Here is a 12,299-nt window from a genome sequence, read left to right on the forward strand (position 1 = left end):
CAGTTCTCGTAACAGCTCTGTGAGGTAGGTACTGTCATTATTCCCTTTTCACAGATGGGGAAACTGAGGAACAGAGAGTTTATGGTGCTTGCAAATACTATAGTCCATATACATGACCACTACACTCTAGTGCCATTCTGGACAGCTAGAAACATATGAACAGTGTGCTTGGGGTGTTCTAAGGAGTGACAGTGACTATGCTTGTGAGAACAAGATAAGATTTCATAAATGAGATGGTATGTGAGCTGAAACCTGCAAGTAATGCACCAAGTTGAGGGCTTCCGTGGTGGCGCAGTGGTTAAGAATACGCCTGCCAATGCAGGGCACATGGGTTCGAGCCCTGGTCCGGGAAGATCCCACATGCCGCGGAGCAAGTAAGCCCGTGTGCCACGACTACTGAGCCTGTGCTCTAGAGTCCGTGAGCCACAACTATTGAGTCCACGTGCTGCAACTACTGAAGCCTGCGCACCTAGAGCCCGTGCTCCACAACAAGAGAAGCCACCGCAATGAGAAGTCCGCGCACCGCAACGAAGAGTAGCCCCCACTCGTCGCAACTAGAAAGGCCGCGCACGGCAACGCAGCCAAAAATGAAATAAATAAAAAACATAAAAAAGGACTAACATCATTTGCATAAAGACAAGCAAAAAAACTTACCTTAAAAAAAAAAAAAAAAGAGGGCTTCCCTGGCGGCGCAGTGGTTGAGAGTCCGCCTGCCGATGCAGGGGACACGGGTTCGTGCCCCGGTCTGGGAAGATCCCACATGCCGCGGAGTGGCTGGGCCCGTGAGCCATGGCCGCTGAGCATGCGCGTCCGGAACCTGTGCTCCGCAACGGGAGAGGCCACAACAGTGAGAGGCCCGCGTACCGCAAAAAAAAAAAAAAGGCAAAGGTGGCCTGAATGAAAAATTTACTCTAAATATCTCGACTAATCTTTCAGTTTCCACATAATCATGACATGGAAGAGCTCTTTGCCATAAAACATTTATTCTTAAAATTTACTTAAGCGTTTCATAGAAACTTTAGTAATAGCCAGAATAATTCATGTCAGCTTAGCAAACTCTTAACAGCAAGCAGAAAGAGCTTATGAAAAGATCCTGTCTTTACACAGTCATAGTTAGGGCAGTATTTTACTTCATCTCTTCACTAATAGCTTTGCTTTCACACTGAAGTCTTCAGACTATTCTGTATACACATTCAACCCCTATTTTCCTGTAACCAGTTTCCCAAGGAAGATATGTGTGGTTCACAAAGGGATCTTTAAAAGCTGATAAACTATAGCAAATGTTACTTAACAAATGAGTCTCAGCATATGGAAGGAGAAAGTGTTTCTAAGTATTTTTATAAAAAGCATGTCCGGGGGTGGGGGGGATGAACTGGGAGACTGGGATTGACATGTATACACTGATGTGTATAAAAGTGATAATTAATAAGAACCTGCTGTATTAAAAAATAAATAAAATTAAATTAAAAAAGCAGGTCCATATTTCATACTGTTTGCAAACCGATAAAATCTATTCCTCATAGGCAGATAAATGCTTTCCTTTCTCAAAAGGCCTGCTTCCCCTCCACTACCCACTCTATGAGGTCTAACTTGGGTTTTTCCTGAGAGCTTCTATACCTCTTGTCCTTTAAGGAAGGGGACAGGAAAAGCTTCTGTGCCGAGTACCCTCTTTGATCCCCTTCTCTATGCTGACCCTCACATCCCCTGCCAGTCCTGATTCTCTCACTCTGACCAGCTCGGTCAACTCTAAGTAGAGTGGTCTAGGGAGCAAGCTAAAAGGTTAAGATCAACGAGTACATCCTTTTAAAGAAATCCATGTGGCTGTTTAAAGTTCATACAATTATTAATTGAGGATGATTAAACAATGCTATTTACCATGCGGAAAACCAGCCCTCTGGCCTTATAGCGCAGTCATTTCGTTGTGAGACAAGGTGCTAATCCCTTTCAGTTCTCAGGGGAGTACAGTTTAATCAGATGCTGTACTTGTGTTGGATAACCTGTGATGGGACAAGCTCGGTGACTCTTCACGTAATTAAACACACAGCGATAACAAAACACATAGCCAGAGGTGGCGAGAACGGTGTCATTCACCCGGTTTTTACGACACAGTGGGCACACAGTCTTCATTTGGGGCAACAGGGGAGAATCAGAATTGTAGTCTAGATGTACCGGTGGTGGTGGAGTAGGCAGGGCAGTCAATGACTTGATGGTTTCTTGGTTTCCGGATGAATACCACCACTCAAGGAACTGCAGGAAGAATACACCCACCGAAAGGCCAGTAGAGAGGCATGAGGCGGCACCTCCCACGGCTTGCTTCAGAGCTGACTTTATCTTCTCGCCAACGCTGTTTGGAGAACAGAACAAGGAGGCAAAAGGAGAAACTGTTTATTTAGGTACAATCACAGAACAACTAATACGCATGTAATTCTTACACTTTTCATTAGAATCGTTGATTCAGCTTGGGGATTGAATAGTTGCTGGACTGGCGTTTTCTCTTGTAAGTGTCTATTCGAAACAATTCCTCTTTCTGACCTACCGTATTTTAGGAGTTCTAGGAGCTAAGCTTTGTTTTTAATGACTAGGGCTTTGTTGCTTTGTGTTTTGAGAAAGAAATTAATGAGCCATTGATTATATAGACCTTTTATGGGGGTGGAAGATAGTATATCCAGAAAAAGAAATCACTCACTTAAAAAACAACTCAGCAGTACTGAGGAATATATTTGAACTTGTCAGAGAACACAGACACTAGGAGCGGGGTAGCACCATGGTTAAGAGCAGTCTTTAAAATTGTACTGATCTGGCTTGAATCTCAGCTCTGCCGCCTATTAGCTGTGTGGCCTTGGCAAGGTACTCAAATGTTAGAACTTAGTTTCCTCAACTGTTAAGTGGTGCTAATGCATTTATTTCATTGAGCTGTGATGAGGATTGAGATAATATACGTAAACACCTAGCAAAGGGCCTGGTACATAGCAAGTGTGTGCAAAAATGTAGCCATTATGATGAGGAAGGTTACCAGGATGGCAATCCTTATTTTATGGACACAAGAATTTTTCGATGATTTTATGAAATACCCCGAAGTGGACTGAGGGGGGTAAATTTCATAAAATTGGGATAAGATTTTAGGATTTATTAATCAAATATGTTGGGGAAATGTTAAGCCTCACCTCCCAGCTGGTTGCTGCATCATGCTGGCTTCGGCTGGTTTGTGCTCCAGAGCTTGTATATCCTGAACTGTAAGTCGACCTAGCCGAACCCCAGCCAGACTCAGCAGTGGTGAGTGATGCTGAGCCTTTCCTAGGATGTATCGAAGCTGCTGTACAAGAAACCAGCCTTCCCAGGCCATGTTAACAAATGGGTAGGCTGCCAAAAAGGCTCTGTAAAATCGCTTCCAGCGGGAAGTAGGGGGATGGATGGAATATTCATCCTCTTCTCTCAGGCTAGAAATCAGCTTCTCCAGCTTCACTTTCAGATAGGGAAGAAGAACCAGGAAAATAACTGACTTCCAAAGCTGCTTCTTTGGGAGACCAGCACTGGCCAGTCTCTGAAGCTTGTGTGTGTCTCCCATTACGATCCTCTTTAAGCCATAAAAGTTTTCAGAAAACGAGGCGCTGGTTTTAGACAAATAATGTTGCTGGAGCAGAAGATCTAGCACGGTGAAGATTTCATCAAACCACTTCCACAAGAAGCCGTAGCAGGCAGGATTTGATTCTGCAAGAACCTAAAGCAAAATAAATAAATGAAATTCATTCCATTACACAGCTACTATGCCTTGTATTTATATTTCCTTTTTTTCCCTCTGAATTTCCACACCTTTCTTTCTGGGTCTACCTTAACCTCCCTGAAGTGCTGGGTATTCAGTACACATAACAAGAGACTCCATAACCATTAAATCATGTGATGTGCATTATATGCTAATTGGTTATTTCAAAACTTAGGCCAACAAATAAATTCAGATTATTGGCTTGGTTTTTACCCGGACGTTCCTAAAACTTTTCAGAGAATTAAATCCTTACCTTGACCACATGCTGAAGAGCAGGTCTCACTGCTGTCATTAAACTGTCCTGTGCTACCACCTCAAAGATGGATGGCTGGTCATCCACCGCAGAAGCAGTTGTGATGTGAGCCCCGTGCTCAGCCATAGTTTCGTGTGTGCACTGGGTTTTACTTTGCCCACAAACTCTCTAGTAAGCATGAACTTTCTGGGGGTGCCAGATGGGTGCTATTTTACAGGAACTGGGCAAAAAAGACCTCTTCCGGAGGCAGAGGGGAGGGGTCTCAAGTGAAGGTGAAGAATGAAGTCAACGCGGACACCCACGTTAGGGAAGTAGTGTGTGGGAGAGGTGAGTTGATTAATGCTGCACCTCACAGGGAAAAGCGTGACTATGGGGGGACAGGTACGGCGAAGGAGCGCTGGCCCCTCGAGCGGCAGTCCTGGAGGCGGCCAATCACGGACTCCCAATCCGGAGGGCTCAAAAGCCAGGCGGCTCTGAGGGATCGAAGGTGCCAGTGCAGGCCGGCCCCAACGGCCTGGCTCAGCTGTGGGCTGTGCAATCCCCCCGCCCGCGCCAGTCCTTGCGAGCTAACCCCAGGCGAGGGGCGAGGAACCCGCGACGCCGCGTTTGAAAGGTCTCGGCTTTATGTCAGAAGCCGCAACCGGAAATAGAAGCCGCTTGGAAACCTGTGGCCGTGGAGAGGCGCTCTAGCCTCGAACGCGGCCCCGCGACCGGAACTAGAGAACTCTATGATCTCACAGCGACTTCCGCTTCCGCCCCCAGCTGAAAGTAAAGAAGGCTCCAGCGGGCTCGGTTGGAGAGGAGTTTCCCGCGGGTTGGTTTTACTTTTCTTAGCTGGTTTTGCATCGCTGTCTTGTTGGAAAGCCACAGCTCTGATATCTATCTCTCTACAGAGTCTTTTTGGCAAGGTGTTGGGTCGCCGCACTGACGTCTGGCGCCTGGAGCCAGAGCTCGGCCTGTTGCTGAGGCCTTTGTTCCCTGGGGCGATAGAGATAGAGGCGAGGGACCCAAGGGAATGTGGAGATGGAAGGCTCACTTTGCTTGCGGCGGGGGTGGTGGCTCACTATTTTTGCCGCCTTCGGGAAGGCTTTGAAGCGACAAAGCCGAGATAGAAGCCTTAGCCTTATGGCTGCCAATTATTTAAAAAAAAGTTTCCTGCTGGTGTTCAGAATTTGGGACGATTATTTTTCATTCAAGCTGGTACCTTAATTGTCTTCTAGGTTAGGTTACGTTCAAGCAGAACTCTAGGCACTTGCTACACTAAATGAAAATGGTTCCTACCCTCGAACACGGTAGGCTGCGTCACATTAGCGATATGAATACAGTGCTAAAACGGAGTGATGCTGTTGAATTCTAACTAGCATGAATTGGGGAGGCTTGGCAGAGAAGGTACTTTTCATTGTATACCAAAGTTAATGTAATTATTAACCTGACCTTTTGCAAACTGCTTTTACATCGTATGCAATTGCCTTGAGTAGCTGTAGGTTTACTGAATTTGGATAATAGTTAAAGTTCATCTCCTCTCTCTCCAACCTCTCCCCTCAACCCCTGGGCTAAATAGCTAGAAACGGAAGATATTATTTGCTTACTTTATACCATAGAGGACGTTATGGTATAAAGATAGTTAATTGTTTCACATAATGAGAACGCTGGAACAAGGTTTGGGTTTAGTTGTTTCAATAGGAGAAATAAAATCTTGCAAATTAACCGTAATTGTGGTTCCAAAAAGTGTTTCAGGGAATTCCCTGGCGGTCCAGTGGTTAGGACTCTGTGCTTCCACTGCAGGATGAATGGGTTGGATCCCTGGCCAGGGGAGCTAAGATCCTGCATGCAGCGTGGCCAAAAAAAAAAAAAAAAGTGTTTTATAGTCTGATTGGATACCTGCTGGAGAAAGTCACATTGATGGAAGATTTTACCTTGCAGAATTTTAAGGAGTAGAGATAATGTATCTATATAAAACACCTAGCTTTAGGTTCTTGGTCAGTGGTAGCTCTTATAGAGAGGCTTTTCTTAAGTGAGCAGCAAAAAGACAAAGTTGAAAAATAGCATCACCTAAGACGAGTGGGAAGTTAGTTAAACATTGGTCTCAGTTAGGGTTCTTTGGTTACAAGCAACAGAAAACAGGCTAATTTAAACTAAAAAATTTATTAGAAGAATATGAAGTAGCTAACAAAATAAGGAAAACCAGCTCTGAGGGAACAGGAATTACACAGTCCTACTGGATGTTTCTAGCAAGAATTAGCAAAGTGTCATACAGGCATCGTTGTTGCAATGAATGAGCTTCAACAAATTTCTGTCACTGTACTTATGATTCAGATCCCTATTGACTGACCTTGGTTCAGATTTCATCTCCACTCCCTGTTTCACTCTTAGCCAGAAGAGTGCAAGACACCTTAATAGTCCTTTGAGAATATTCCAAAAGTAAACTGATGTTATGTGAGAAAAAAGGCAGTCAAAACTAACAATGTCAATTATTACAGCCAATAAATAATAAACACCTCATCACAAATCCCACTCCCAGGTTTATGGTGTAATAAGTAAGACACAAAAATTGATTGCACTTATGTTAAAAGGTGTGAAGAGCCATCAGATAGGTTAATATGGTGAGTTTAGAGGAAGAGACAATAACAGCTGGGAGAAATGAGGCCGTTCAAACCAGCTTAAACAGAAGCTATATTGGCCTTTGTAACCAAAGGGAAGATCGTTTCTAACCTCACGTTTTATCTCAGCTTCTTTCTGCCAGTTGCTTTCTAATACAGAGATGTAACCTGGTATCTCCTGCATCTTACATCAGGACCAGATGTCCACCGAGAAAGTTTTGTGGATTAGGTGGACCTCAAAAGATGAGTACATTTGGGGAAAGTCGCAGTCATGGTGACAGGGTTTTCCAGGCTAAGGGAGCAGCGTGGATTGTATTTGAGGAGGAAATTGTTTGCTTTAAATATAGAGAGGAAAATAGACCAATAATACATAGTCTATACTGTTGACCATAATATAGAGGCTCTTAAATGCTAGTTTTAGTACTTTGCTTGTGGACATTCATTCATTTATTCCTGAATAATTTACTTACTCATTTATTACTGAATACATCCTGTGTGCCAAGCATTATGCTAGGTGCTGGGTAGACAGTAGTAATAAAAACAGACTTGGTATCTGCCCTCATGGAATTTACAGTCTAGTTGGGGAGAGAGATAATAAACAAATAAAGAGACTAATACCTAATTTACAAATGGAATAAGAGAGCTATGATGGGGGTGGCAGTGGGACCTGGGTGAGAAGAACCTTTTAGACTGGGTAATCAGGGAGTGCCTTTATGAGATTACAATTAAAGTGAGACCTAAATTATAAGCCAGCCAGCCCTGTGTGGAGTTGGGGAAAACGAATATTAGGTAGGAGGAGTGGTAGTTGTGAAGGCCCTAGGATGGGAAAGAGCTTGGCCTATTTGAGAGCTGCAAAAGCTAGCAAGAGGTGAAATGAAGAGGAAATGAGGAGTGACTGAAAGGATGAAATGATATTAAGAGAGGTAGACAGGAGCCTAACCACTCATAGGCCATGGGAAGGAAACTGGATTTTAGTCAAAGTATAATGGGAGGTCACTGAAGGATTTATACACCGGAGTCATGACCAGGTTTATATTTTTAAGATGACCCCTTAATGGTTATGTGGTTACATTTGCTTTGTGGAAATTCATCAAACTTTATATTTTTGGTGTGCACTTTTTGGAATGTTCGTTTATACTTCAAAAAAAAGTGAAACAAAAATCTGGCTGCTGTATGAATAATGGGAGGAGAGTTGAGGTTTCTAGTAGTTCAAGCAAGAGGCGATGGTGGCTTGGAATAATGAGGTGAATAGAAGGGATTGGATGAATTTGAAATATATTTTGAAGGTAGGATTGACAACTTGGAGATGGAATGAATGTGGCAGTTAAGAGAGAGAGAAATCAAGAATGACCCCCAAATTTCTGGCTAGTAATTTCTGGCAGTGTAATTTGTTCAAATAATTGCAATCATAGCAAATATTTACACAGTCCATACTATGTGCAGGCATAGTTCTAAGTGCTTTACGTACACTAATTCATTTCATCTTTGTAATAATATTATGATTGGATATTAGTATTTCTCCCATTTTATAGATGAGAAAACTAAAGAGCAAAGAAGTGGGGAAAACTGGGAGAAGGATAGGTTCTGTACAAATTAGGAAATGAGGAGCTGTTGAAAGTTTCTGAACCGGGGAGAGGTATGAATCAAAGATTTTTCTGGTGGCATCTCTTTACAAAATCCACCTCTGTCTTCTATGAGTTGTACCTGGAATCACATTTTTTAAACACCCCCCCATACTCTTATGATTTGCTTAATTTGGGTGGGCCATATGTGCAGACTTACGATCAGTGCGGTTAGCAATTTGGTGGTGAAGTTTGGGGACTAGGTCAAGGCTAGAGATAGATATTTTGGAGTCATATGGGTAGGAAAAATGATTGAACCCATGGTATTGCTAAAGGGTTAGTGTAAAGAAAATGTATGAATATAGAACTTAAAATGCTTGCTACTTTCTCCCTCAGATACCATCCTATTATATCTCTTCTCTTTCAGCCATACTTTCTTATGGAGTTATCTGTTTTCATTTCTTTACCTCCCATTTATCTTCAGACTTCCACAGCATGGCTTTTGCCTTCATTATCTCTGCTGATGGTCTCAGCAATGACATCAAAGACCTTTGTGCTGCTAAATCCTTGGACACTTTTCGGCCCTTCCTCCTTTTCTCTATAGCAACTGTTGTTGTTGACCACTCACTCATACATTTATCCACTCATACATTTATCCATTCAACAGATTTTGGGGAGGGGGCGGCTAGGCCTCAGAGATATAGTATATAGTTCCTATACTTTCATAGAACTCTAAAAACGTCCTAAATGATTATGACCACCTGCTTTTCCTTCTACCTCTCTACTTCTCAGTCTGCTTTGCACTTTGGATTTTTCCCAGCTTCTGCCTCAGGCTCTCATTCTTCACATTCCTTTTTTGTTTGGATAAAGACTTTATTATTACTTAGAGCAGTTTTAGGTGGGAAGTTTTCGTTTAGAGGGGAAGGTACAGAGATATCTAGGTCTCGGTTTCTGAAAGGAACCTACTTTTGTGTAAGCACGCCTATTACATGCTGGGAGCCTTACCTACTTTAAGCTTCACAGGCTGGAGAGAGTTGTATCACTGGATTTATTTCACAAGTAAGACTAAGGTTGAGGAGACGTTAAGTAACTTTCCTAATCACATTCAGGACAGGGATTCGGTCTCAGATGGATTCAAACTCAGATCTGAGGCCATGTCAACCTCTTTTCCTTGCACAACTCTCCACCAGTCCCACTGCCCTTGTATGGTCTTGGGCTGGATCACCATTGTCCACATTCCTGAACTGGCCAGGGAAATTAGCTGGGTTTTTTTTTTTTTTTTTAAGAAAACAGGGTGTTTCACTATCCCTATGTGTAAGTTTTTAAGACAACTCCTGTGCGAGGAAACAAATCCAGGGAATGTCAGCTTGTTTAAAAGATCCATTCCGATAGTCAGTGAACTTCCTCGGAGGCCCGGACCTCAGGTCGCTTCCCGACTGCGCAAAATTTTTCCATCTCCAAGGCGACAGAGATGACCGCCTTTCTGGCTCTCCCGCGCGCCTGGATGACGTCACACGGCGAGGCTTTCTGAAGTCAGAGTTTCCTGTCCACCATCTTTGTCCCTGGCAAAGTGGGTTTTGCGCAGTGGCTTAGACCTGGAGAAGGAGTCGTGACGTGCAGGAAACCATTACAACAACGCTCGGGCCGTGCTCTGTGGCTGCTGCTGCCACCCCTGCCCTTGCCTCCGGTGAGTTCAGGGCGGCTAACTTTGGGGTGTGTCCCCCTTTCATGGGGAAGGGGGCCAGGCTTGGTTGGAGACGGGCGGAGGAGAGGAATCTTAGGAGCGTGACCGTTGAAGATGGAGTGAGCCGTCGGGTGTGACCGTTGTGAGGAAGAGGGTTGGAGAAAGGAACTCCACCGCTGGAGCGGGGTGAGGGAATCCGCGGGGTGGCAACTGGGAGTTGGGGGGCACTGGGGAAAAGATATGTTCGAAGTGGGGGGTTAGGAGGGCCAGAGGCCAGGGGTGTGGCCGGTAGAGACTGGAGGCAGAGGGGAGAACCTTCTTCCCGGTTTGGCGTCGTTCACTGAGAGGCTGGGACGTGTCCAGGTACCAGAAGGGGAAAGGGGTTCCCCCAAAGTTTTGCTCATAGATGGGCAGACCTCGCCCGTCTTCTGTAATTTGAGGTTGAGACACCTCTCCTCCCTCACCTCGTAATGGGGGAACATATCCCTAGAATCTTGACCACCTGGGGAGAGAAGAGGAATTCCTGACATTGGAGAAAGGGAAGAGAAACCTCCAGAATTGACCCGATGTGAGAGAGGGGGAAGCAGGTGGGAGTAAATCTTAGCCCGGAGTTTTTTCTTTCTGGTCTTAGAAGGAGCGGTCTGGTTTGAGAAAGACTGTAGATTAAGACAGAGGTAAAGAAACTGGAACTTCCTGTTATTCCATATTCTTTGAATCCAAAGAATTGATTCATGCTCTTTGTTTTCAGAGCACTGAAAACAGTGCCCATTTGCGGGGCAGACTTTTTTTAAACTCACCTGGCTGCTTCATTATGAAGCAGTGTGAATAAAGTGTGAATGCTTCATTAAACTTTGACTTTTAAGAAGTGTTTTTTAAATGCCAAACACTTATAATCATGTGGTTTAAAAGAGAAAGTAAAGAAAACTCAGTAAGTTTAGAAAAGGAAGAATGACAAAGGAAGTGGTCTCAGTGAGGAACAATTTAAATTATTAATTACCTCCCTGGTATAATTCTGTTGCTTAGCCTCAGGGTACACTTACAAAGTCATAATAGAAAGCAGCAGATGAAGGAGATGAAGCTGTACAAGAAAACGTGTAACACATTCCAATGATGACTAAGCGTGGTGGTAAGATGAGAACTGTTTGCAGGTATCTTAATAGTTTTAAACTCCCAAAGAAGCAGAAAGTATAGTGTGTTCTGCAAATAGCCTCACTGAAAATTGGGTGGTAAACTTAATACAAAGCTAACGTTCTGTGACTTAAGAGACTCAAGAAAGTCCTGTTCTTCCATCTTTTCTTTTTCTTCTTTAACACACCCGTATTTTAAAATATTACGAACCAAGCTGAACAGGGAACGAATCAGGTAGGACGCATTTTCCTTTCTAACTTCTTTTCTCTCCTTCCAGGCGTAAGTTTTCCAGAGTTTATTTCAGTTAAGAATTGAATGTAAAACTTTTGAGCTTTTTTCTTACCGGATAATATTAACAAATTATTTTGTGGCCATTTTTAAATGGAAATTGCAGGTGTGTCTGTTGTAATGAGTTGTCTGCTGTCATTTCTTAGGCAATAAATGATACCTGAAGATGCCATTGTCTTTGCATTATTGAAATATCTGATTAGCACCTCTCACCCTTGTAATGAAAGATTGCTGAGATGACCTTTCTGCTTTATAATTTGGTCAACTGTTCACTTTTTCCCTACTAGCACCAACTGTGTAAAGTCCTACTTTATGCGAAGAGGGGATTTAGTGGCCTCACCAGCTCTAATTTAGCTGCCATTTCCCAGAGAGCCATTTGAAATTAAGACCCTATTAATTTTTTTCTGGCCGTATTCTCTTTATGGGCACCGGAAGGAGGGAGGAGTAGTTGAGAAGGGACTTTTAGAACCTATATTTAGTAGAAACTAGGTTATGTTAAATCTAGATGTATAATCCTGTACAGGGAGACCTTTTTTGAAATGCAGTGACATCATACTCTGGGCTAGGAAAGTTAGAGTGATTGTGCTTTTGACTGTGGCAGCATTATTTTTTTTTTTTTTAACAATGTCCTGAGGTCATACCTCAGGTCCTCAGAACGGCCGGTGACTTCTCTAGTTTGATCTGGTAAAAAGGTAGTGCGACTTCCAGCTCCATGATGGCTTGGCTTTGCCGTGGGACTCTTCTGAGGAATAAATTCCCCCCGCTCCCAGAAGGAACTTGATTTTTGAGGCTCTTCAGCAAATACTTGACTTACTCTTTGAACTCTATCTTGGCTGCTTTTTCTTTGGCTTCTAAAGCAGACAACAGTTTTTTTTTTGTTTTTTGTTTTTTTGTGGTACACGGACCTCTCACTGTTGTGGCCTCTCCTGTTGCAGAGCACAGGCTCCTGACGCGCAGGATCAGCAGCCGTAGCTCATGGGCCCAGCCGCTCCGCGGCATGTGGGATCCTCCCGGACCGGGGCAC

The 12,299-nt window shown here is 43.6% G+C and overlaps 2 protein-coding genes across 9 annotated transcripts in view; one reads left to right on the plus strand and one right to left on the minus strand.

Annotated features, from left to right (window-relative positions):
• Window positions 1-969: 969 nt before the first annotated feature.
• Window positions 970-4,772, minus strand: PEX12 (peroxisomal biogenesis factor 12). Its single transcript, XM_059997929.1, has 3 exons — window positions 4,014-4,772; window positions 3,165-3,718; window positions 970-2,344 (listed from the first exon to the last, which is right to left on the minus strand). The coding sequence occupies exons 1-3, from the start codon at window positions 4,137-4,139 to the stop codon at window positions 1,945-1,947; spliced, it is 1,080 nt and encodes a 359-aa protein (XP_059853912.1). The 5' UTR covers window positions 4,140-4,772; the 3' UTR covers window positions 970-1,944.
• The window catches only part of AP2B1 (adaptor related protein complex 2 subunit beta 1), a 124,633-nt gene continuing 117,106 nt past the window's right edge, over window positions 4,773-12,299 (plus strand). For 3 of the 8 annotated variants that reach the window (XM_059997919.1, XM_069540046.1, XM_069540047.1), the window contains exons 1-2: window positions 4,773-4,827; window positions 9,638-9,862. The gene's annotated coding sequence lies outside the window, so the exon portion shown is untranslated. Of the gene's footprint in view, window positions 4,828-4,849; window positions 8,250-9,567; window positions 9,863-9,982; window positions 10,046-12,299 lie in introns of those variants that run through there. The other 5 variants (XM_059997921.1, XM_059997918.1, XM_059997922.1 and 2 more) reach the window with 5 other exon arrangements.

This window comes from Delphinus delphis, chromosome 19, assembly GCF_949987515.2.
Source record: "Delphinus delphis chromosome 19, mDelDel1.2, whole genome shotgun sequence".
Classification (NCBI taxonomy): domain Eukaryota; kingdom Metazoa; phylum Chordata; class Mammalia; order Artiodactyla; family Delphinidae; genus Delphinus; species Delphinus delphis.